Source organism: Ranitomeya variabilis, chromosome 3 (genome assembly GCF_051348905.1).
Source record: "Ranitomeya variabilis isolate aRanVar5 chromosome 3, aRanVar5.hap1, whole genome shotgun sequence".
In the NCBI taxonomy this organism is placed as follows: Eukaryota; Metazoa; Chordata; class Amphibia; order Anura; family Dendrobatidae; genus Ranitomeya; species Ranitomeya variabilis.
The window spans coordinates 737881411-737908203 of record NC_135234.1 but is presented as its reverse complement, the minus strand read 5'-3'; the positions used below and the strand labels follow the sequence as shown (position 1 = coordinate 737908203).

At 44.6% G+C, this 26793-nt stretch overlaps 1 protein-coding gene across 2 annotated transcripts in view; it reads right to left on the bottom strand.

The window, feature by feature from the left end:
- Positions 1–26793, bottom strand: part of CNTN5 (contactin 5) — a 2016448-nt gene that overhangs the window by 667204 nt on the left and 1322451 nt on the right. For both annotated transcript variants that reach the window (XM_077298468.1, XM_077298469.1), the window contains one exon: positions 22306–22401. In XM_077298468.1, coding sequence (XP_077154583.1) covers positions 22306–22401 — 96 coding nt within the window. The remainder of the gene's footprint in view (positions 1–22305; positions 22402–26793) is intronic.

Sequence of the window (26793 nt, the reverse complement as noted above, 5' to 3'; positions counted from 1 at the left end):
ACAGTGATGTCACAGTACAGGGATAATACACACAGTGATGTCACAATACAGGGATAATACACAAAGTGATGTCACAGTACAGGGATAATACACAGTGATGTCACAATACAGGGATAATACACCCAGTGATGTCACAGTACAGGGATAATACACACAGTGATGTCACAGTACAGGGATAATACACAAAGTGATGTCACAGTACAGGGATAATACACAGTGATGTCACAATACAGTGATAATACACACAGAGATATCACAGTACAGGGATAATACACACAGTGATGTCACAGTACAGGGATAATACACACAGTGATGTCCCAGTACAGGAATAATACACAGAGTGATGTCACAGTACAGGGATAATGCACACAGTGATGTCACAGTACAGGTATAATACACACAGTGATGTCACAGTACAGGGATAATACACACAGTGATGTCACAGTACAGGGGTAATACACAGAGTGATATCACAGTACAGGGATAATGCACACAGTGATGTCACAGTACAGGGATAATACACACAGTGATGTCACAGTACAGGGATAATACACACAGTGATGTCACACTACAGGGATAATACACAGTGATGTCACAGTACAGTGATAATACGCACAGTGATGTCACAGTACAGGGATAATACACACAGTGATGTCACAGTACAGGGATAATACACACAGTGATGTCACAGTACAGGGATAATACACAGTGATGTCACAATACAGTAGTAATACAAACAGATGTCACAGTACAGTGATAATACACACAGTGATGTCACAGTACAGGGATAATACACACAGTGATGTCACAGTACAGGGATAATACACACAGTGATGTCACAGTACAGGGATAATACACACAGTGATGTCACAGTACAGGGATAATACACACAGTGTTGTCACAGGACAGTTATAATGCACACAGCAATGTCACAGTATGGGGTAATACACACATTGATGTAACAGTACAGGGATAATACACACAGTGTTGTCACAGTACAGGGGTAATACACACAGCGATGTCACAGTACAGGGGTAATACACACAGCGATGTCACAGTAAAGGGATAATACACACAGTGATGTCACTGTTCAGGGATAATACACACAGTGACGTCACAGTATAGGGATAATACACACAGTGATGTCACAGTACAGGGGTAATACACACAGTGATGTCACAGTACAGGGATAATACACACAGTGATATCACAGTACAGGGCTAATGCACACAGCAATGTCACAGTACGGGGTAATACACACAGTGATGTCACAGTACAGGGATAATACACACATCAATGTCACAGTACATGGATAATACACACAGTGATGTCTCAGTACAAGGATAATACACAGTGATGTCACAGTACATGGATAATACACACAGTGATGTCACAGTACGGGATAATACACACAGTGATGTCACAGTAAAGGGATAATACACACAGTGATGTCATAATACAGGGATAATACACACAGTGATGTCACAGTGCAGGGATAATACACACAGTGAGGTCACAGTACAGGGATGATACATACAGTGATGTCACAGTACAGGGATAATACACACAGTGATGTCACAGTACAGGAATAATACACACAGTGATGTCACAGTACAGGGATAATACACACAGTGATGTCACAGTACAGGGATAATACACACACAGTGACATCACAGTACAGGGATAATACATAGAGTGACGTCACAGTACAGGGATAATACACACAGTGATGTCACAGTACCGGGATAATACACACAGTGATGTCACAGTACAGGGATATTACACACAGTGATGTCACAGTACAGGGATAATACACACATGAATGACAGTACAGGGATAATACACACAGTGATGTCACAGTACAGGGATAATACACACAGTGATGTCAGGGTATGTGCACACGTTGCGGATTTCTTGCAGAAAATTCCTGAAGAAAACCTGAAATTTTCTGCAAGAAATCCGCATTTTTTTTTTTGCGTTTTTTTTCCGTTTTTTTCGCGTTTTTTTAGCATTCTGCAAGCGTAATTAGCTTGCAGAATGCTAAAGTTTTCCAAGCAATCTGTAGCATCGCTTGGAAAACTGACTGACAGGTTGGTCACACTTGTCAAACATAGCGTTTGACAAGTGTGACCAACTTTTTACTATAGATGCAGCTTATGCAGCATCTATAGTAAAAGATAGAATGTTAAAAATAATAAAAAAAATAAAAAAATGCTTATACTCACCCAGACATCTCCTCAGCGGCGTCCGTTCCTCTTTCTCTAGCTGGCGTGTGCGCACAGGACCTTCCGTGACGTCACGGTCCGGTCACGTGAGCGGTCACATGACCGCTCACGACCAATCACAGGACAGTGACGTCATTCGGCGAGGTCCTTCAGCGCACACCAGCTACAGGAACCAGCCAGCGTGCAGCACAGAGGCGGGAACACAGCGCCGGACATCGAGGGTGAGTATAGGACTGTTTTTTATTTTATTTCTTATTTTTTTACCAATTATATGGTGCCCAGTGCGTGGAGGAGAGTCTCCTCTCCTCCACCCTGGGTACCAACCGCACATAATCTGCTTACTTCCCGCATCGTGGGCACAGCCCCGTGCGGGAAGTAAGCAGATCAATGGACCCCTAGGTGTGCGGAATCCCCGCAATTCCGCATTTTTAATGAACATGTTGCTTTTTTTTCCGCTATGCGATTTTTTCGCGGAAAAAATCGCAACATTTGCACAAAAAATGCGGAATACCTTGTAAATAATAGGAGGCATATGTTAGCGTTTTTTTCGCGTTTTTATCACGTTTTTATAGCGAAAAAAACGCGAAAAAAACGCTAACAATCCTGAACGTGTGCACATGGCCTCACAGTACAGGAATAATACACACAGTGACGTCACAGTACAGGATTAATACACGCAGTGATGTCACAGTACAGGGATAATACACAGTGATGTTACAATACAAGGATAATACACATAGTGTTGTCACAGGATGGATAATGCACACAGCAATGTCACAGTACAGGGATAATACGCACAGTGATGCTGTAGTACAGGGATAATACACACAGTGATGTCACAGTACAGGGATAATACACACATCAATGTCACAGTACAGGGATAATACACACAGTGATGTCTCAGTACAAGGATAATACACACAGTGATGTCACAGTACAGGGTTAATACACACAGTGATGTCACACTACAGGGATAATACACACAGTGATGTCACATTACAGGGATAATACACACAGTGATGTCACAGTACAGGGATAATACACACAGTGATGTCACAGGACAGGGATAATGCACACAGCAATGTCACAGTACGGGGTAATACACACAGTGATGTCACAGTACAGGGATAATACACACAGTGATGTCACAATACAGGGGTAATACACACAGTGATGTCACAGTACATGGATAATACACACAGTGTTGTCACAATACAAGGATAATACACACAGTGTTGTCACAGGACAGGGATAATGCACACAGCAATGTCACAGTACTGGGTAATACAGTATTGTCACAATACAAGGATAATGCATACAGTGTTGTCACAGGACAGGGATAATGCACAAAGCAATGTCACAGTACTGGGTAATATACACAGTGATGTCACAATACAGGGATAATACACACAGTGATGTCACAGTACAGGGATAATACACACAGTGATGTCACAGTTGTTGTGAATTTGGATTCTGGGCTCCCCCGGTGGCCGCTTGTGGAATTGGACTTGTCATCCTCTTTCCTGTTTCACCTGTTTCCATCAGTAGTGGGTGTCGCTATTTAAGCTCATTTCTCTGGTGGTTTCTTGCCGGTCAACAATGTTATCTGATGCCTCTCAGTGCTTGTTCCTGCTTCTGACAACTACTAGATAAGTTGGACTTTTGTCCATGTTTCGTTTTGCCTATTTGTTCCAGTTCACAGCTGAAGTTTTGTTACTGTGTCTGGAAAGCTCTCGTTGATCAGGGATTGCTACTCTGGTGTTATGAGTTAATGCCAGAGTTTAAGGTAATCTCTGGATGGTGTTTTGTTAGTGTTTTTCTGCTGACCATGAAAGTATACTATCTGTCTTCTGCTATCTAGTAAGCGGACCTCAAATTTGCTAAAGACTATTTTCCTGCTGCGTTTGTTGTTTCATCTGAACTCACCGTCATTATATGTGGGGGGCTACGGTCTTCTTTGGAATATTTCTCTAGAGGTGAGCCAGGTCTTATATTTCCCTCTGCTAGCTATTTAGGTCTTAGGCCAGAGCTGGGCATCTAGCAATAAATAGGAAATGCTACCTGGCTATTTCTAGTTGCGCGGCAGGCTTAGTTCATGGTCAGTATAGTTCCATCTTCCGAGAGCTTGTCCCTCTATAGGCTTGCTATGATCTCTGCCTGCAGAGATCATGACAGTTTGACCGGCCCATAAAGTGTTAAAGACCCAGGTTGAGAAAGGAGAGTTATAAGAAGTCTGCTGGAATTTTTTTTTTTTTTTTTTTTTTTCCTCCAGTTTGCCTTGCTGCAGTCTTTTTTCTCTCTCTCCTCCTAATCTCTGTATGGCTCTGTGTGCACCTGACAATAATGGATCTTCAGAGTGTAACTGCGGGTTTGAATAATCTCATCACGAAAGTACAAAATTTACAAGATTTTGTGGTACATGCTCCAGTATCTGAGCCGAGAATTCCTTTGCCGGAGTTCTTCACAGGGAATAGAGCTAGCTTCCAGAATTTCCGAAATAATTGTAAGCTTTATTTGTCCCTGAAGTCTCGTTCAGCTGGAGACCCTGCTCAGCAGGTTAGGATTGTGATTTCCTTGCTCAGGGGTGACCCTCAAGATTGGGCCTTCTCATTGCCAGCAGGGGATCCTGCGTTGCGCGATGTGGATGCGTTTTTTCTGGCCTTGGGCTTGCTTTATGAGGAACCTCATTTGGAACTTCAGGCAGAAAAAACTTTGATGGCACTATCTCAGGGGCAAGACGAAGCTGAGGTTTACTGCCAAAAATTCCGTAAATGGTCTGTGCTTACTCAGTGGGATGAGTGGAAGACCGCATTTAATACGCCCGAGGGCCACTTTGAGTATTTGGTCATGCCTTTTGGTCTTTCTAATGCCCCTTCAGTTTTCCAGTCTTTTATGCATGATATTTTCCGCGATTTTCTGGATAAATTTATGATAATATATCTGGATGATATTCTGATTTTTTCTGATGACTGGGACTCTCATGTCCAGCAGGTCAGGAGAGTTTTTCAGGTTCTGCGGTCTAATTCTTTATGTGTGAAGGGGTCTAAGTGCGTTTTTGGGGTCCAGAAAATTTCCTTTTTGGGGTATATTTTTTCTCCCTCTTCCATTGAGATGGATCCCGTCAAGGTGCAAGCTATTTGTGACTGGACTCAGCCCTCCTCTCTTAAGGGTCTTCAGAGATTTTTGGGCTTTGCCAACTTTTACCGCCGATTTATTGCTGGTTTTTCGGATGTCGTTAAACCACTGACTGATTTGACCAGACATGGCGCTGATGTTGCTAATTGGTCCCCTCATGCTGTAGAGGCCTTTCAGGAGCTTAAGCACCGTTTTGCCTCTGCCCCTGTGTTACGTCAGCCTGATGTGAATCTGCCTTTTCAGGTTGAGGTTGACGCTTCGGAGATCGGAGCTGGGGCAGTGTTGTCGCAGAAAGGTTCCGACTGCTCCGTCATTAGGCCTTGTGCCTTCTTTTCTCGCAAATTTTCGCCCGCAGAGCGGAATTATGATGTTGGGAATAGGGAGCTTTTGGCCATGAAGTGGGCGTTTGAGGAGTGGCGCCATTGGCTAGAGGGGGCTAAGCATCAGGTGGTGGTATTGACTGACCACAAAAATTTGATTTATCTTGAGACTGCCAGGCGCCTGAATCCTAGACAGGCGCGCTGGTCTTTATTTTTTTCTCGCTTTAATTTTGTGGTGTCATACCTACCGGGTTCTAAGAATGTTAAGGCAGATGCCCTTTCTAGGAGTTTTGACCCGGACTCTCCTGGTAATGCTGAACCCACAGGTATCCTTAGGGAGGGAGTAATTTTGTCGGCCGTTTCTCCTGATCTGCGGCGGTCCTTGCAAGAGTTTCAGGCGGATAGACCGGATCGTTGTCCGCCTGATAGACTGTTTGTTCCGGATGATTGGACCAGTAGAGTCATCTCTGAGGTACATTCTTCTGCATTGGCAGGTCATCCCGGAATTTTTGGTACCAGGGATTTGGTGGCAAGATCCTTCTGGTGGCCTTCCCTGTCACGAGATGTGCGAGTCTTTGTGCAGTCATGTGACATTTGTGCTCGGGCCAAGTCTTGTAGTTCTCGGGCTAGCGGACTGCTGTTGCCCTTGCCTATTCCTAAGAGGCCTTGGACACACATCTCGATGGATTTTATTTCAGATCTGCCTGTTTCCCAGAAGATGTCTGTCATCTGGGTGGTCTGTGACCGTTTCTCTAAAATGGTCCATTTGGTTCCTCTGCCCAAGTTGCCTTCTTCTTCTGAGTTGGTTCCTCTGTTTTTTCAGAATGTTGTCCGATTGCACGGTATTCCTGAGAATATTGTTTCTGACAGAGGTACCCAATTTGTGTCTAGATTTTGGCGGGCATTCTGTGCTAGGATGGGCATAGATTTGTCTTTTTCATCTGCTTTTCACCCTCAGACTAATGGCCAGACCGAGCGGACTAATCAGACCCTGGAGACATATCTGAGGTGTTTTGTCTCTGCTGACCAGGATGATTGGGTTGCTTTTTTGCCATTGGCAGAGTTCGCCCTCAATAATCGGGCCAGCTCTTCCACCTTGGTGTCCCCGTTTTTCTGTAATTCGGGGTTTCACCCTCGATTTTCCTCCGGTCAGGTGGAATCCTCGGATTGTCCTGGAGTGGATGCGGTGGTGGAGAGATTGCATCACATCTGGGGGCAGGTTATGGACAATTTGAAGTTGTCCCAGGAGAAGACTCAGCGTTTTGCCAACCGTCATCGTCGTGTTGGTTCTCGGCTTTGTGTTGGAGATTTGGTGTGGTTGTCTTCTCGTTTTGTCCCTATGAGGGTCTCTTCTCCTAAGTTTAAACCTCGGTTCATCGGCCCTTATAGAATATTGGAGATTCTTAATCCAGTTTCTTTCCGTTTGGACCTCCCTGCGTCCTTTTCCATTCATAACGTTTTTCATCGGTCGTTATTGCGCAGGTATGAGGTACCTGTTGTACCTTCAGTTGAGCCTCCTGCTCCGGTGTTGGTGGAGGGTGAGTTGGAGTACGTTGTGGAGAAAATTTTGGACTCTCGTGTTTCCAGACGGAGACTCCAGTATCTGGTCAATTGGAAGGGTTACGGCCAGGAGGATAATTCTTGGGTCAATGCATCTGATGTTCATGCTTCAGATCTTGTTCGTGCCTTCCATAGGGCTCATCCTGGTCGCCCTGGTGGATCTGGTGAGGGTTCGGTGCCCCCTCCTTGAGGGGGGGGTACTGTTGTGAATTTGGATTCTGGGCTCCCCCGGTGGCCGCTTGTGGAATTGGACTTGTCATCCTCTTTCCTGTTTCACCTGTTTCCATCAGTAGTGGGTGTCGCTATTTAAGCTCATTTCTCTGGTGGTTTCTTGCCGGTCAACAATGTTATCTGATGCCTCTCAGTGCTTGTTCCTGCTTCTGACAACTACTAGATAAGTTGGACTTTTGTCCATGTTTCGTTTTGCCTATTTGTTCCAGTTCACAGCTGAAGTTTTGTTACTGTGTCTGGAAAGCTCTCGTTGATCAGGGATTGCTACTCTGGTGTTATGAGTTAATGCCAGAGTTTAAGGTAATCTCTGGATGGTGTTTTGTTAGTGTTTTTCTGCTGACCATGAAAGTATACTATCTGTCTTCTGCTATCTAGTAAGCGGACCTCAAATTTGCTAAAGACTATTTTCCTGCTGCGTTTGTTGTTTCATCTGAACTCACCGTCATTATATGTGGGGGGCTACGGTCTTCTTTGGAATATTTCTCTAGAGGTGAGCCAGGTCTTATATTTCCCTCTGCTAGCTATTTAGGTCTTAGGCCAGAGCTGGGCATCTAGCAATAAATAGGAAATGCTACCTGGCTATTTCTAGTTGCGCGGCAGGCTTAGTTCATGGTCAGTATAGTTCCATCTTCCGAGAGCTTGTCCCTCTATAGGCTTGCTATGATCTCTGCCTGCAGAGATCATGACACACAGTACAGGGATAATACACACACAGTGACATCACAGTACAGGGATAATACACAGAGTGACGTCACAGTACAGGGATAATACACACAGTGATGTCACAGTACCGGGATAATACACACAGTGATGTCACAGTACAGGGATATTACACACAGTGATGTCACAGTACAGGGATAATACACACATGAATGACAGTACAGGGATAATACACACAGTGATGTCACAGTACAGGGATAATACACACAGTGATGTCACAGTACAGGAATAATACACACAGTGACGTCACAGTACAGGATTAATACACGCAGTGATGTCACAGTACAGGGATAATACACAGTGATGTTACAATACAAGGATAATACACATAGTGTTGTCACAGGATGGATAATGCACACAGCAATGTCACAGTACAGGGATAATACGCACAGTGATGCTGTAGTACAGGGATAATACACACAGTGATGTCACAGTACAGGGATAATACACACATCAATGTCACAGTACAGGGATAATACACACAGTGATGTCTCAGTACAAGGATAATACACACAGTGATGTCACAGTACAGGGTTAATACACACAGTGATGTCACACTACAGGGATAATACACACAGTGATGTCACATTACAGGGATAATACACACAGTGATGTCACAGTACAGGGATAATACACACAGTGATGTCAAAGGACAGGGATAATGCACACAGCAATGTCACAGTACGGGGTAATACACACAGTGATGTCACAGTACAGGGATAATACACACAGTGATGTCACAATACAGGGGTAATACACACAGTGATGTCACAGTACATGGATAATACACACAGTGTTGTCACAATACAAGGATAATACACACAGTGTTGTCACAGGACAGGGATAATGCACACAGCAATGTCACAGTACTGGGTAATACAGTATTGTCACAATACAAGGATAATGCATACAGTGTTGTCACAGGACAGGGATAATGCACACAGCAATGTCACAGTACTGGGTAATATACACAGTGATGTCACAGTACTGGGATAATACACACAGTGATGGTGTAGTACAGGGATAATAAACACAGTGATGTCACAGTACAGGGATAATACACACATCAATGTCACAGTACAGGGATAATACACACAGTGATGTCTCAGTACAAGGATAATACACACAGTGATGTCACAGTACACGGTAATACAAACAGTGATGTCACAGTACAGGGATAATACACACAGTGATGTCACAGTACAGGGATAATACACACAGTGATGTCACACTACAGGGATAATACACACAGTGATGTCACAGTACAGGGGTAATACACAAAGTGATGTCACAGTACAGGGATAATACACACAGTGATGTCACAGTACAGGGATAATACACACAGTGATGTCATAGTACAGGGGTAATACACACAGTGATGTCACATTACAGGGATAATACACACAGTGATGTCACAGTACAGGGATAATACACACAGTTTTGTCACAATACAAGGATAATACACACAGTGTTGTCACAGGACAGGGATAATGCACACAGCAATGTCACAGTACAGGGTAGTACACACAGTGATGTCACAGTACAGGGATAATACACACAGTGATGTCACAATACAGGGGTAATACACACAGTGATGTCACAGTACAGGGATAATACACACAGTGACTTCACATTACAGGAATAATGCACATAGTGATGTCACAGTACAGGGATAATACACACAGTGTTGTCACAATACAAGGATAATACACACAGTGTTGTCACAGGACAGGGATAATGCACACAGCAATGTCACAGTACTGGGTAATACACACAGTGATGTCACAGTACAGGGATAATACACACAGTGATTTTATAGTAGAGGGATAATACACACAGTGATGTCACAGTACAGCGATAATACACACATCAATGTCACAGTACAGGGATAATACACAGTGATGTCACAGTACAGGGATAATACACACAGTGATGTCTCAGTACAAGGATAATACACACAGTGATGTCACAGTACAGGGATAATACACACAGTGACGTCACACTACAGGGATAATGCACACAGCGATGTCACAGTACAGGAATAATACACACAGTGATGTCACAGTACAGAAATAATACACACAGTGATGTCACAGTACAGGGATAATACACACAGTGATGTCACAGTACAGGGATAATACACACAGTGACGTCACAGTACAGGGACAATGCACACAGCGATGTCACAGTACAGGAATAATACACACAGTGATGTCACAGTACAGGGATAATACACACAGTGATGTCACAGTACAGGAATAATACACACAGTGATGTCACAGTACAGGGATAATACACACAGTGATGACACAGTACAGGGATAATACACACAGTGACGTCACAGTACAGGGATAATACACACAGTGATGTCACAGTACAGGGATATTGCACACAGTGATGTCACAGTAGAGGGATAATACACACAGTGATGTCACAGTACAGGGATAATGCACATAGTTATGTCACAGTACAGGGATAATACACAGTGTGGTCACATTACAGGTATAATACACACAGTGATGTCACAATACAGGGATAATACACACAGTGACGTCACAGTACAGGGATAATACACACAGTGACGTCACAGTACAGGGATAATACACACAGTGATGTCACAATATAGGGGTAATACATACAGTGATGTCACCATGCTGGGATAATAAACACAGTGAAGGTTTTTTTGGGGGGGATTGGGGGAATTTTTGTGGCTCTTTTTTACTCTCGTTTTCTGCTCATTTTTTCGTTTACTCCTTTCAATAATGAAGAAACCGCTATCAATTGTTCAATCCAAAACTTTGACAAAATGACCAAATAGATGACTGTTCACTTTTACTAAAAGTATAGTGTTTTCAGAGCGTAACACTGTCGCTTCCTTTAACCGCTTGATGCCTGAGGCAGTTAAAAGACCCTCAAAAGACTGCAAACATGAACAGCATGTTTACATATATGCATAAATAGATACGTTCATTCTTTTGGACGCTTAGTTAGCGCTTTTTCATACGATTTTAAGAATGGACTTCACCTGAAAAAGACGTTGCATATACATTCTTGGAGTCAGAGGACAAAGCTGTATCACTAGATTTCTACCTCTGTTTATATATATATATATACATGAGCTCACAATTGCTGAAACTATTAAAGCATCTGCTACTTTCTTCTAAACTCACAAATTCCAATTCAGAAGCAATAAAACAACAAATGCTCTATGTTGTTTTTACCCAAATTGGGTCTAATTTCAAGCAAACCTAATTTGTTTAATCTAGATTCTCATAAATAATGCATCAGCTTTTTGTTGTGAAGAGGGTTTTTTTTATAACTGTTCTCAATGTAACAGGCTATTCTCTTCTAGGCAGTACATTCGGAATTGTAAATAGGGGACACTTATTTGTTTTCTGTCTGTGGCGTTTATGCCTTGAATACAAAATAACTATTTTATTTTACGTTAGCTACGTGCATATATGAAACAGTGCTGCATTTTGCTCATTGTAATAGATCAGATAGACCTACCTTAGTGGCAACGGACGAGTGGGTCAGGCAAAATTCAAATTCATGCTGTTTTTCCCCCAAAATTTGATTCATGGAAAAGTTATTATCCTCCAAGAATTGAATGTCCCTTCTGGGGTCTCAGAACATAATAAACATAATAAACATATTATTGCCCCTCGGTTCCTCACACTGAGCTGGGATTTTTGGCTCTGTGGAGGCCCAAAACGGTTTTACAAATGTGCATGAAAGGTCATGGGCACATTGTGACATCATGACATCTTGGCTTTCTGCTCTTGCGCAGATGTATACAATTGTGCTCAAAAGTTTACATACCCGGCAGAATTTTTGCTTTCTTGGCCTTTTTTTCAGAGAATATGAATGATAACACCAAAACTTTTTATCAACTCATGGTTAGTGGTTGGGTGAAGCCATTTATTGTCAAACTACTGTGTTTTCTCTTTTTAAATCATTATGACAACCCAAAACATCCAAATGATCAAAAGTTCACATATCATATTTCTAAATACCATGTATTGCCCCTCTAACCTCAATGACCACTTGAAGTCTTTTGTGGTAGTTGTGGATGAGGTTCTTTATTTTCTCAGGTGGTAAAGCTGCCCACTCTTCTTGGCATAAAGCCTCCAGTTCCTGTAAATTCCTGGGCTGTCTAGCATGAACTGCGCACTTGAGATCTCCCCAGAGTGGCTCAATGATAATGAGGTCAGGAGACTGAGATGGCCACTCCAGAACCTTCACTTTGTTCTGCTGCAGCCAATGACAGGTCAACTTGGCCTTGTGTTTTGGATCATTATGGATATATATCTATACATACTGTAGAGCTTCATACATTGAGCATTTCGTACAATGTACAACCTAGGAGATATACTTCAATTAGAAGTCAACATTTGGTTGTTTTGCTTGATACACCTTCTAATATGCCATTGCATTACATGGATTTGCCAGTTTGAAAAGTGGTGAACATATGAATCACATAAATATTTTTTTCCCACCAACATTTCTAATTGCAGTTGTTTTTTAGGAAATATTTTGAGGTAGGATATTTATAAGGTAGGCCTTAAACAATGGTTTATCCCTTCATATTTGCTTGAGTTCATAGACTTTACTTTAGAAATAAGTGAATTGAATTCCTTTCTAATTTCGCCAAAAATTCAGATTTGCCAGAATCAGAAATTGCTGTAAATTTACTGGTGCCAATCAAGTAAAATGGTTTCCGGCTGGCTGCCATTTAGATAAATTATGTGGATCCAGAAAGGGGTTAAAACATAATAACAATGATAATCCAAAATGCATCTATAGTCCTACTTCACCGGAGCATGGTCAATGCTTTGGATTACGCTTATCCACACCCAGTGAGCTAGTAAACTTTTTGATTTTTGGAATAAAAATAATACCAACCTTACTTTTTCCATTCTTGCCATGCACCCTGCTCCATGTTTGTCATCTTTTTCAGCTTGGTCGTCATTGATGTCTTTACTGGGCCATCTTCGACATCTTCTGGCGCCCAGCATCTTCTACATTTCCCATTCATGATATCACATCCAAACATGTACAGGACATACTGAAGATGCTGATTGCGAAAAAACACTGAAGATACCTGGCATCCAGAAGACGATTAATCGATGCATTTAAGATGTTGGGTGCCAAAAAACGTTGAAGATTCCTGGCTGCCAGAAGACACTCAATTGACACATTGGAGATGTTGGGTGCCCAAAAAAGCCAAAGATACCTGGCAGCCAGAAGACACTTAATTGACACACTTAAGATGTTGGGTGCCAAAAAAACATTGACGAAGATGCCTGGCAGCCCGAAGACACTCAATCAACACGCTGAAGATGTTGGGTACCAAAAAACGCTGAAGATGCCTGGAAGCCAAAATACAATCGAATCTCCTGGCAAAATTCCAGCAAACTGACAAATTTTTGTTTCAGAAGATCTGCCCTTCATTTAAATTTTATTATGTAAGTTTAATTCACCCAGAAGTGGCATAGACATTGACAACAGAGGGGCCCTTTGCAACAATAAAAATGGTCCCCTTTTTATTCATCGTATGATCTGACGTCTTGGTCAAGTGACTCCTTTAATTAACATATTTTTGGGCATCCAAGAGTCAAATTTCGACCTTCCAGCACCTTCGGGTAAAATCTAATGAAATGCCAAAGCTTCCCTTCATCAGAAAACCCCAATAAATGATACAATTCTGAAAGGTCCCAGTGAGTTCAAAGAGGGCTGTATACATTTTTACTCATCCCCACTTTTCTCCTTGATAAAGAAAAGAGCATTTAATGCCATGGAGAACAATGGCTCGAGTTTCATTACCAATGCCTGCCCGCACATGGCCGGTGATATATCTTTACGGTATGTTGGTTCTTAGTTTGAGGAGCAGCAGAGAAATAACACAATAATAAAGAAATATGTCAGCCCATATTAAACACCGTCAATATTTCCGCTAATGCAGTAACAAATGAATCAGCTTTATGTCTCTTCTCAAGTGATAACACTAAATCCTACAAGACATACTATAAGTTCATATTTCAGATGGCTCGAAATTTGCAATTATTTGTTATGTATGACACAACGATAACGACGGCAGGTTAAAAAAGAGTAAAAGAATATATACAGTAAAGATATGGGATGGATTTACTATCAGAAGTAAGCAAGTTTGTTGGCTAAAAAAAGTCAAATAGTTTAGTATAAGCCAAAAGGGAGCAACTTTTTGCATTTTTGCGTTTTCTTTGACATTTTTTACAATGATGATGACAATAGAAGGTGGGGCGTTTCATGTTGAGCAGAACCTTCCCATAGACATACAGATTGTATGAAGTATTTTGCTGTGTTCCGGGACATTGTGCGCGGGCGCATGCGCAGTAATGCTTTTCGGCTTTGCCTGCAGTAGGGCAAAGCACACAGCGCGTGCGCCACCGAAGACTGCATGGCGCACGTGCCAACTATGGCGCACGCATACTCTTATTCCCAAACATAATGCGGAAAACAGGTACGGACGGGGTGGAAAAATAAAGAGGATACCCCGCCCTTCTGACTGGTAAGAAATCATTTTAATATCCCGCCAATTTGAGCTGACAGAGTCCCTTTAAGTTTTACAGATATTCCCTATTTGAGGAAAATAAGATACAATCACTGGGGGTCTGACTGCTAGAACCCCAAGAGATCAAGAGAATCCACGCTCAGGAGAGCCATGCATGAACGGAGACGTGGTTGATAATACGCAATGCTACTACATTTATTGTCAATGGTTCTGTTGGAATGTGTTGAGAGTTCCTTTCAATGGATCTTCAGCAGTGCGCATGATCGACCTCTGGTCTCTTCACACTTTATTATTCGGAGCCACGGTTCTCACGATCAATGAGGGCCAAAGTGGTCAGACCACCAGCAATCACAAAGGTATTCCCATACCATGTATAGGAAATAACTTACAAACTTGAGAAAAATCCATCAATGGCTATAACAATCTCACGTAAAGTAATGGTGGAGCTTGTTTTCAAGAAGCAGCAGTGATGTAAAACACTGATGACACAGTCATGGTAAAACACTGATTACACACTGATGACAAACTAATGGTAAGTCCGGGGTCAGACTAGCATATGCGGGAGCCGAGTGTCATGCGTCTGTGCTCTGAGCCTCCCACACAGAGGGAATCGGAGCACAGCTGCGGAGGAGGCGGAGAAATGAATTTCTCCATCTCCTCCATTGCCAGAGTCGGCGTATATCACACTGCACTTGGATGATATCTGAGTGATGTGCGTTGTTTCACTCGCACCCATAGGCTTATATGGGTGTGAGTGTGCCGAGACTCGGCCGAGTGTCTGTGACAAGCGCAGCATACTGCGATTTCACGCACACCTACAATACGGCTGAGAAAGAGGGGGGGCTGTAGGAACGGAGTTAACGAAAGCCCCCCATGACTGCGTTGCCAAGGGAACGCAGGGGAGCAATTTTTAAATAATAATGCAGGGAGAGGTGATTGGTTTAGGGGATGGGGGAGGAGTAGGGGGGTGGCTAGAGTTATGGGGCGGGCTATAGGAAAGTGCGGGAAAGGGGGCCATTACTGTTAGATATCTGACCTGTGAAGACGTGCAGGATGGCCTCCGTCGATGAGATCCTTGGGCAGCTGCGGGAGATGGCGAGATCGCGGCGTGGAGGCTGGCTGGAGGACCAGCTGGCGTCATTACTGGGCAGTCCGGGTGCCCAGGGGACCAGATCCAGGAGGACCCATCCCCCGGAGCGCCTGTCACCGGAGCTGGGACGGCGCGGCAACCGCCGGCCACGGAGCCCCTCCCGGGACCCTGCGGAGGGTGCGGGCCGGCGGTCACCTACCCTCCCCGGCACGCCCTCCGGTAGGAATCCACAGGCCGGCGCTGCTGGCGCTGGACGTCGGACGGGAGCAGCGGCGGCGCAGGCCCAGAGGGACACACACGCCGCACCGGAAGTGACTGCAGGAGTTCCGGGTCGTGGATCCAACATGGCGGCGCCCAGCAGGAGCGATACCCGGCGTGCAGCGGCGGTGTCTGCGGCGCCGGCGGCGTCACCGGCGACAAGAAGCAGAGGGCAAGGAGCGGTGGTGGGGCAAGTGAGGACCAGCGGAGCGGCGGCGGGTACCTCCGGGTTGGAATCACCCCGGGGGCCCGGCAGGGGCGGCGCGACGAGAGGCAGAGCAATGGGCAGGCGGACCGCAACACCACAGCCTGGCCCAGCACGGCGGGGGCGAACATTGGCAGCGGCTGGGGCTCGTGGCAGAGCCCAGCAAGAAGATAGGTCAGGAGTCGGGCTGGCAGCCGCCGGGTCCAGGTCACCCAGAAGGTCCAGGGAGAGTTCCAGTTCGCCTGCTCCGGTCCCCCCTGGTGACGAGGAGGCCAGGGGCGCGGGCCTGGAGCAACACAGCGGCGTGGAGGATTCCGGTTCCAGGAGCGACCCGCGGGAGTTCGGTGATCGCACGGCTGGCGGGGACACAGCACCCGCGCAGCTTAGTGAGTATGAGAATAATTCTGTTGTGGGGGGGATAGTGGTGCTCGGGCTGGGGATAGTTGGTATGGGGGGGTTGCTTTGGCAGGGAGTGGGGGGCCTAGCACCGGGGGGGTCCCGGAGTCAGGGAACTCTTGGCGGGTATGTCCCAGATTTTGAGGAGATTGGACGGGGAGGGCCGGGATAGTGTGCGGTCGCCCCCGTTAGGTGCTTGGTTGCCGGCTTCAGGTACGGGTTCGGGAGTGGTAGTCGGATATGGTAGGGATAGTGAGCAGGTGTTGGCGGCAGGGGTGTCGGTGTCGGTACAGACCGACAAGGATAAAGGGGACAGGATTAAGTTGGATGATAGAGCCAAGGGGGAGGTTTACGTGTGTTTTGAGGGGCCATTGGGGGCCCATTTGAAGAAAGAGGTAAAGGAGAAAATATGGAAAGACGAATACATAGAGATTTTCTCCCTGTTGCCCCTGGAGAAGTTCAATCTGGATAAGGGTAAGAAGGAGGACAGCAAGAAGGAGGAGGAGGAGAAGAGGCGTTGGCGATTGATACCGCAGACGTTTGCGAATTGGCAGCAGGCCTTTTTCATTTTGGCAGGTGTCATAGGCGAAAAGTTTCCGGAGAATTGTGCAGGTTTGTTTTGCTATGTTGATGCGATAGGGGAAGCATACAGGGCGTACGGAGGCCAGGCGTGGTTACGCTATGATGAGCAGTTCCGACAAAGGAAGGCGATTAGACCCGAGATAAAATGGGAGCAGAAAGACATAGGTTTGTGGTTAAAGGTGATGGCTCCGACGCGGTTTGGGCAGCCCTTTCATGGGGGAGAAGGGAGTAGCGGTCAGCAGTCAGGGCAAGGAAGTGGGGGACAGGGGTCACAAGGGGTTAAGGACAAAACAGGGACGTGTTGGCAGTTTAATGATGGCCAATGCAAATACGGCAGTACATGCAAGTTCAAGCATGTCTGTTCCCACTGTGGAGGGGCCTCACGTGGAGTGGCCAAGTGTTTTAAAAAAGCAAGAGGCAAACCAGCAGTGGGAGGCGGTCATGGGGGTGACACCGGTGAAGGTTCAAAAGATGGCCCCTTATCTAAATAGGTATCCTGATAGAGAAAAGGCTACATTGTTGTGGGATGGTTTTTCGGAGGGTTTTAGGATTCCTCATCTGTCTCATGCTATCCCCTTTTCAAAAAAGAATTTGAGGTCGGCTAACCTTCAGGCAGATGTGGTTACGGCAAAGTTGGCAAAGGAAGTTGAGTTAGGGCGCATGGCGGGTCCGTTTAGCGATTTACCTGTGGAGGGGGTGGTTGTTTCGCCTCTGGGGGTTGTTCCAAAAAAAGAGCCTAATAAGTTTCGCCTTATTCAGCATCTGTCTTATCCAAAGGGCCAGTCAGTTAATGACGGGATAGCGGAGGAGCTTTGCTCTGTGGTTTATACCTCCTTTGACGCTGCGGTGCAGTGGGTTCGTAGGTATGGCAAGGGTGCACTAATGGCTAAGACTGATGTTGAGTCGGCTTTCCGTCTACTTCCGGTTCATCCCGACAGTTTCCCGCTGTTAGGGTGTTTTTGGAACGGGGGGTTTTATTTGGATAGGTGTTTGCCTATGGGTTGTTTAATTTCTTGCTCGCTGTTTGAAGCTTTTAGTACTTTTTTGGAGTGGGTTGTTCGGGATGTTTCTCAGGTTCCGTCTGTTATTCATTATTTAGACGATTTTTTGTTTGTGGGCCCCGCGGATTCTTTGTTGTGCGGTAATCTGTTGGCCGCGATGGAGTGGGTGGCAGGACACTTTGGTGTCCCCTTAGCGCGTGATAAAACAGAGGGACCTGTTACGGTGTTGAGTTTTTTAGGCATTCTCATTGACTCGGAGAAGATGGAGTGTCGCTTGCCTGAGGAGAAGCTGTTGGCTTTAAAGCAAGAGGTGTTGAGATGCGAGAAGTTGCGCAAGGTTACGTTAAAAGAGCTTCAGTCTCTGTTGGGGCGGTTGAACTTTGCGTGCCGTATTATGCCGATGGGCAGGATATTTTGCAGGAGATTATCAAGGGCTACGGCTGGAGTGCGTTCAGCACATCATTTTGTACGCTTGAACAAAGAGCACAGAGAGGATTTGGCGGTATGGAGGCATTTCCTGGAAAAATATAACGGTAGGGCCCTGATTCAACAGGAGGATTTGAACGCTTTTGATTGTGAAATTTTTACGGATGCGGCTGGTAGTGTCGGATACGGGGCTTATTGTGCCGGAAAGTGGAGTGTTGGGGAATGGCCTGATTGGTGGCGTGAAGCGGGTTTTACAAAAAATTTGGCGTTGTTGGAGCTGTTTCCAATTGTTGTTTCGGTGTTCATTTGGGGCAGTATTTTTAAGGACAGGCGGATACGTTTTCATTGCGACAATTCGAGTGTGGTGTCAGTGATAAATAGTCTGTCGTCATCATCTCCTCCGGTAATAAAATTGGTTAGGGAGTTAGTTTTGCGGTGCTTGGAGTTGAATGCATGGATTTCGGCTGTACATGTTCCCGGCATTCAAAATTCTATAGCCGATGCTCTGTCTCGTTTACAGTGGGAACGTTTCCGGGAGTTGACTCCAGAAGCGGAAGATGCCGGAACGACATGCCCTTCTCATTTGTGGCGGATTGTTGCGGACGAGGAGGTCGGCTGATACAGTCTTCAGTGTCCGCAAGGACGTGGTCAGGTTATGAGGCGTCTTGGCATTTGTGGGTAGGGTGGTTGGAACAGTTGGGTTCAGTTGAATCGGATGATGACAGGGTGATGGCTATTTTGCTTTTGATTGGATCGGCGGAGGAATGGGGTTGGTCAGTGTCAAAATTGAACAAATTTATAGCTGGTGTTGCTTTTGGTTTTAGGCTCCAGGGTTCCGTCGATGTCACTAAGGATTTCTTGATTCGGCAGGCATTAAAAGGTTTTAGGAGGGGTTTTTCAACTTGCGATACTCGACGGCCCATATCTTTCGGGATGTTGGAGCGTCTGGGAGTAGCATTGGGGGAAGTTTGTGGTTCTGACTATGAGGCTGTTTTGTTTTGATTGGCATTTTCGTTGGCCTTTTTTGGGGCGTTGAGAATAGGGGAGTTGGTTTCCCCTAGCAGGTTTGCGGCTGGGGGTTTGTTTGCGGAGGATATTGAATTTTGGTCAGGTGGGGTTGCCTTTTGGATTCGGCGGTCAAAGACCGATCAGTTTGGAAAAGGAAGACGTGTGGTGTTAGGAAAAGTGATTGGGGGGGCGATGTGCCCCTTTCGGTGTTTGGAGGATTATTGGGGTTTGGGTCCAGATACGTCTGGCCCACTTTTGCGGCACCGTCAGGGTGAATTTTTATCGCGGTTCCAGTTTACGGCAGTTTTGAGACAAGCGTTGACAATTTTAGGCCTGGATCCCTAGTCATTCGGGACGCATTCATTTCGAATTGGGGCAGCATCTGAGGCGGCTGGTTTGGGGCTGGGTCCGGAGGTTATTCGTCGTATTGGTAGGTGGTCGTCGAATCGTTATTTATCTTATGTGCGGAATTGATTCTGTGGGGGTATTAATTATCGTTGTGTTTTGCAGGTCGGACCCCACTTCTGGCGTGGATTTTCGGACATTCTTTTGTGCATTGGGGGGCGATTCGTGCCGATGTTAGACAAGATGGTAGGCAATTGGGATTTCAGAGGGCGGTGGTGGTGGTCCGATGGTTGGGTTTTCGGGGCATGTCGTGGCGAGGGTTTTTGACCGAGTTTTCCAGATCGGTTAGTTTGGATCGTTCCCCGGATATTGTAGTGGTACATTTGGGTGGTAATGATTTGGGTTCTAAGCCGGTGAGAGAATTAATTCGGGATATACGGTATGATTTTTTACGTTTGTGGGTATCCTTCCCAGGCATGGTTACAGTGTGGTCTGACATAGTGCCCAGGAAAACGTGGAGGGCGGTACGCTCTATGAAGGGTATCAATAGGGCCCGGGTTAAGTTAAACAGGGCTGTGGCGAGTTTTGTTTCTCGCAATGGGGGGGTGGCGGTTCGCCACTTTGAGTTGGAAGCTGGTGTTGGAAATTATTGGAGGAGTGATGGCGTTCATTTGAACGATATTGGTCTGGATTTCTGGTTGTTGGCAATTCAAGAAGGGGTAGAGAGGGCCATGGCGGTGGTGGGGCACTCGCGAGCCTGAGGTGTTCAGTGCTGCTCGTGGTTGGCGGGGGCGGGGTTCTTGGAGTTGGTTTCATGGGGTTGATCTGGCTTTGGTTTACTGGCTCTGGACGGGGATTTTACCTCGGGAGCTTTGGGGTTGGTTTGCCCGGTAAACGGGTTACATGGTGCCCTCGAGCTGGTGGTTACGGCTGAGGGTAAAGAAGGGTTTTTTCATGTTGGTTTTGGGCTTTTGCCTATTAGGTGCCAGATTTATTAGCTCCAAGAACCCTCCCCTCAAGGTTTTATGCAAATGTATAAATGGTTGTTTATGTTTGTTATTAATAAAATGGCCGCTGTGGCCAAATTATCCAAAAAGAAATAATTGTCGTGTTTTAATTTTGGGGGGTATTAATAGTTACGGGGTATAGGGATCAGGGGGTAGGAGAGAGGCCTGGTATCTCGGAGGTCCCATCTTGGAGTGCGCAGTCATGAAAAACGGTGATGGGAGCTGCCCCGTAGATTAACAGCGGTCCGAGTGCTATGCGATGTTTTATCACATAGCACTCGTCCGTATTCATCGCCAGTGTGACCCGGGCCTTAAACAGATATACAGATGACACACTGATGGAAAACACTGATGACACACTGATGGTAAAAACAGACACACGGATAAAATACTGATGGAAAACACTGATAAATACTGATGGAAAACACTGATGACACACTGATGGAAAACACTGATGACACACTGATAGAAAACACTGATTACATACTGTTGGAAAACGCTGATGACATACTGATGGTAAAAACCAACAAACGGATAAAATTCTGAGAGAAAACACTGATTACACACTGATGGAAAACACTGATTACACACTGATGGAAAACAATGATTACATACTGTTGGAAAACACTGTTGACACCGGCACTAGCTTTTTCCGTGTGTGTTTTATATCGACGTGTGAAAGAGCCCTCATAGCAAATAATTTGAAACCGCATTTATATTAATAGGCTCTTATAAAATTGGAAACGCTGTGTGAATTTGTACATTAAAGTTCCCATTATTATTTATTATGGGGTCTGTCCAGTTGTCGTTGAAACTAATGAAACTGCCAACATTGAAAGTCACTGTGAGCACAGCCCAATATAATGACAGTATATTAATATTGCCGATGATCAAAATCCGTGTGCAACCAATACGATCACCTCCACTTTATACATTATTTCTCCAGATATTTCCATAGAGAACTATGTTGTTTCTGAACAGAAAAAGCATTTTCGGCCATTCTGCGAGGCGTGCAATTACTGTACCATAGAATTACTGTATATTTAAAGTATCCTTCTCCTTCCAACCAAGTTATTTCTGGCACAGTCTAATGGAGCTATACAGGTTTATTTCAGGGCTTCGACACATGGAAAGCAACTAAAAGCTTTGAAAATATAGGAATATTATTTCATGTGGCCTTCTAGACCTGACGAAATGACAACGATTATACAGCTAATAATAAGAACCATGACATGCATATTACCTGGTGAGTGATGAGGGGGAGAACACATAAGAACCACTCCTTGTCCTTCCCTGACGGAGACGGCACTTCGTACACGGCCACTGAAATTGCCAAGATCTGCAAATAAATTGGCATGTAATGTTATATATAGGAAACATGTGAAAAAGGAAAGTACAAATGTTAAAGGGTTAAACAGAATTTTTATATAAATGATCCATCTGTGGAATAAGTCATCCATATCAGATCAGTCTGACATCTCGCACCTCCATTGATCAGATGACAGCAGGTCCCAAAGTGTACAAAGCCAGAAAACTACAGCTCACTACATCATTTAGTGGCCATTCTTGGGAACTGCAGTTTACCTCCCATTTTTTCATTATATCTCTTTAACACATTTAAATAAATGGATAATTCAGCAAATATGATGTATTTTTCTATAGCCATTTATGGATTTCTGAGGGTCCCCCATTAACGAATCTCCTTCATTATACATAGTGGCGAGTGGTTACAAAGAGCATCTGTCGCTCTGGAGGACCCACAATATCCATGCATTACACACAAGCTCAATCATTTCGATAGGCACCGTGTAATACTTCATTTCCCCTGTGGAGGCACTGCAGGGACTTTCGATATTTACCCCTGTACTCCTGCACAGAACACAGTTGATTGCAGCATGAAGTCCATTTACCCTGTGACTAGTGATGAGTGAGTATATTCGTTTCTCGAGATTTCCCGAGCATGCTCGGGTGAGCTCTGAGTATTTCAGCGTGCTCGGAAATTTAGTTTCTGTCGCCGTAGCTGCATTATTTGCAGCTGCTAGACAGCCTGAATACATGTGGGGATTGTCTGTTTGTTAGGAAATCCTCACATGTATTCAAGCTGTCTAGCAGTCGCAAATCATGCAGCTACAGAGACAGAAACTAAATCCCCGAGCACGCTGAAATACTTGGAGACCACACGAGCGTGCTCGGGAAATCTCAAGTATACTTGCTCATCACTACCTGTGAACATTAACAGACAAAACCCTGAATAAAAACAATTCAATCTGTGGCCACTATTTGTCTGTTAGTGGCCACAGTATGAAAGTGCACCTATACATTCCGCTTATACCAACAGATGTAGCGGCGCATGTTTTCGGCTTTACACTGCATAATTGTCCTGTGATCAGCACCGCCTTCAATTAAATCAGATTAATTAATTTATATAATAGATTATAGAAGCTAGAAAATTGAGAGCACTTTAAAAAATGTCCCATATCGCTCGCTAGAACCGGATGGAGGATTTTATAAAATAAAAATGTGGAATATTCAAGGGAGCAGCAAGAATAAAATAAGAGAAAAAACTTTCAATTTTTGACCTGGTGAGTGGTGGCAGGTCCTCCTTAATGAAGAACTCCTGTTGAAGTTTTTATGCTCTTAATATATTGCAGTCATCATATTATATAGCACTGTGTACTTACAATTGATCATTTTGCCTTTCTACCAAGATAATTCTTCTCATTTTTCTGCTCTATGTAGAAACAGGAAGCTTTTTTTCCCTCCTCTTTCCAACTCCTGACCCAGTTGCTCGCTCCTCCCAGGGACTTTCGCAATGACTCATGACTTATTTAGGGGAAAGAGCCCTCCTGTTTCTACGTAGAGCTTAGAAGGATTCAGCTAGTCAGTTTTTAATGACGTGATGTCAAAGACCAAATGGAAAAGAGAAGAATTGTCTGGGTAAAAAGGCAAAATGAGCAACTGTAAGTACACAGTGCTATATAATATGATGGCTGTGATGTAGCCGGGATGTGGCCGGAATGTGGCAAGTATATAGCCAGGATGTAGCCAGTACATAGCCAGGATATGGCGGGTATCTGGCTGGGATGTAGCCGGTATGTAGCAAGCATGTAGCTGGGATGTGGCTGGTATGTAGCCGGTACGTAGCCAGGATGTGCTCGGTATGTGGCTGGGATGTAGCCAGTATGTAGCTGGAATGTGGCAGGTATTTAGCCGGAATGTGGCAAGTATATAGCCAGGATGTAGCCAGTACATAGCCAGGATATGGCGGTTATCTGGCTGGGATGTAGCCGGTATGTAGCAAGCATGTAGCTGGGATGTGGCTGGTATGTAGCCGGTACGTAGCCAGGATGTGCTCGGTATGTGGCTGGGATGTAGCCAGTATGTAGCTGGGATGTGGCAGGTATGTAGCCAGTAGGTAGCCAGGATGTGGCCGGTATGTGGCCGGGTTGTAGCCGCTATGTGGTGGTATGTAGCCAATATGTAGCCATATGTAGTCGACATGTAACCAATCTGTAGCCGGTATGTAGCCGGGATGTGGCCAATATGTAGCAAACTCCCTCTACAGGCAGAAACAACGTTGCACCGATGTCTATGCAGAATATTTGGTGCTTTCTATCCACACATAAATCAACATACTACTGTAAATATATAAAGAAAATAGCAGCACGAAAATGCTGAAACTTTTACATTTGACAATAAAATGGAATCAGAACACAAGTTTTGTTAGGAAAGTTTTCTTTTTGAAGCTGGAATCAACAGATTTATTTTTTTTACTTGACTAGAAACACATTTTAAAGATGTGACAATGCGTTACAGAGTGTTTCTGCAGTTTTAAAGAAGAAAAAAAAACAAATAAAAATGAAACAAAACTACTTTTTTCGGTAAGGTTGTTCTCAGCCGCAGATTCATTATCAGTTATCTGTGTCATTTGAAGTTATCGTTTTGTAAAAAGATAACACTCGTGTAATGAGATTAAACTGCATAATCTGCGGAGCACGGTTTAGGAATCCTTATCGATACCATGGAGCTCTGAGGCTATTATTATACGATGATAAGAAAATGAATTAAGATACTTCTTAGATGTGGAGAAAAACAGAACAGTCAATGTTGTGAGGGGTATGAACCTATAGAAAAAAGAAAAAACTCGCTTTCTAGTTGTGTTTTATTCTTTATTCTCTATTGTTCCCAGATGTTTGATAGAAGAAATGTCCTTTACTGAAATCCAACAAGATCTGATTAATCAAATGACTGCGTCTGAAGATTAGAAAACTGATCCGTGTAGTCACTTTTTTCAAAGCACCATGGCATCCAATGGAGAGAAATAAATCTTCACGTTAACTTTTGTGTAGATCTGGATGGAAATTCTGACAATTTATACAGTAAAAAAAAAAAACAATACTGGACAAAAAAAATAATTTTAACAAAAAATAAATTCTATATTCTGCAATTAAAACTATATAGGAAAAATGTTACTCACATCTGCTTGATCCGGCGCCAAGTGCTGCATCCTCCTCAAGCTGCGGTCGTAACCCTCGAGTTGCCATGGCAACCTGACATGCTTCTGTGACATTATGAATTTGGGTTAGGCCCCCTTTCATACGTACCGTTGATACCGGTACTGGAAAACCAGTACTGGTGTTATCAATGTAGCGTGTTCATGTGATGTGTGTTCATGTGTCTCATCCATGTGTGATCCGTGTCCTGCGTTCATCCATGTGGCATCCATGTGCTGTCTGTCTCCTGCGCTCACCCGGGAGGCATCCATACGTCATACGTCATCCGCGTCCTGTGCTCATCCTGGTGGCGTCCATCTGTCGTCTGTGTCTTGTGCTCATCCATGTGGCATCCATGTGCCATCCTTGTCCTGTGCTCCGCGAGGCCCAGCAACTGTGAAGAGTGGTGATGTCAGCAACGTTACTGCTCCTCACAGTTTGCCTGGTCTCGCGGAGCGCAGCATGAGCTGGAAGTGGCTGCTGCTAAAGCCTATGGAGCATCAGAACGAGGTTCCATAGGCTTTGGACGACAATGGAAGTTTGTTTTCATTTGTTTTATTTATTTATTGGGTTATTAGCTATAAAATTAGGTCAACATACAAGGCACTATATTGTGTAATTTTCCATAATGTGTCCTGGTGTTGAGAAATTAGATGTCTATCTATCGATCGATCGATCCATCCATCTATCTCTCTATTATATATCTATAAAGGGTTTTTGCAAAGTTTTCAAACCATTTACTCATACTCAGTTTGTCGCTAGTCACTGCTCACGGACTTTCCAAGTCAAGAGGTTCGGGTTCATTACCAAGAGGTCTCCTAATAGGCAAAGGGAAAAGACAAAAGCAGAGTAAGGCTAAGTACACACTTGTATTTGGCTGGTCTGAGTATGGCTGCGTACATCCTCCATTAACCATCGCCTACGCTCCGCTTACTTCCGCATGCATCCTGCATCGTGTTTCATACCTATCTTTAACATTGGGTATGCTGGGACATGCGTTGTATGCGTATGCATCTGCATGCGGCATTTTGATGTGCCCGCCGACTGCACAGGAACTCAACTTTTTGCATTCCCGTGTAGTCGGCGGGCACGTCAAAACGCCGCATGCGGACACAGCCGCATGCAACGCATGTCCCTGCATACACAATGTTAAAGATAGGTACGCAACATGACGCAGGATGTATGCGGAAGTAGGCGGAGCGTAGGCGGTGCTTAATGGAGGATGTACTGTACGCAGC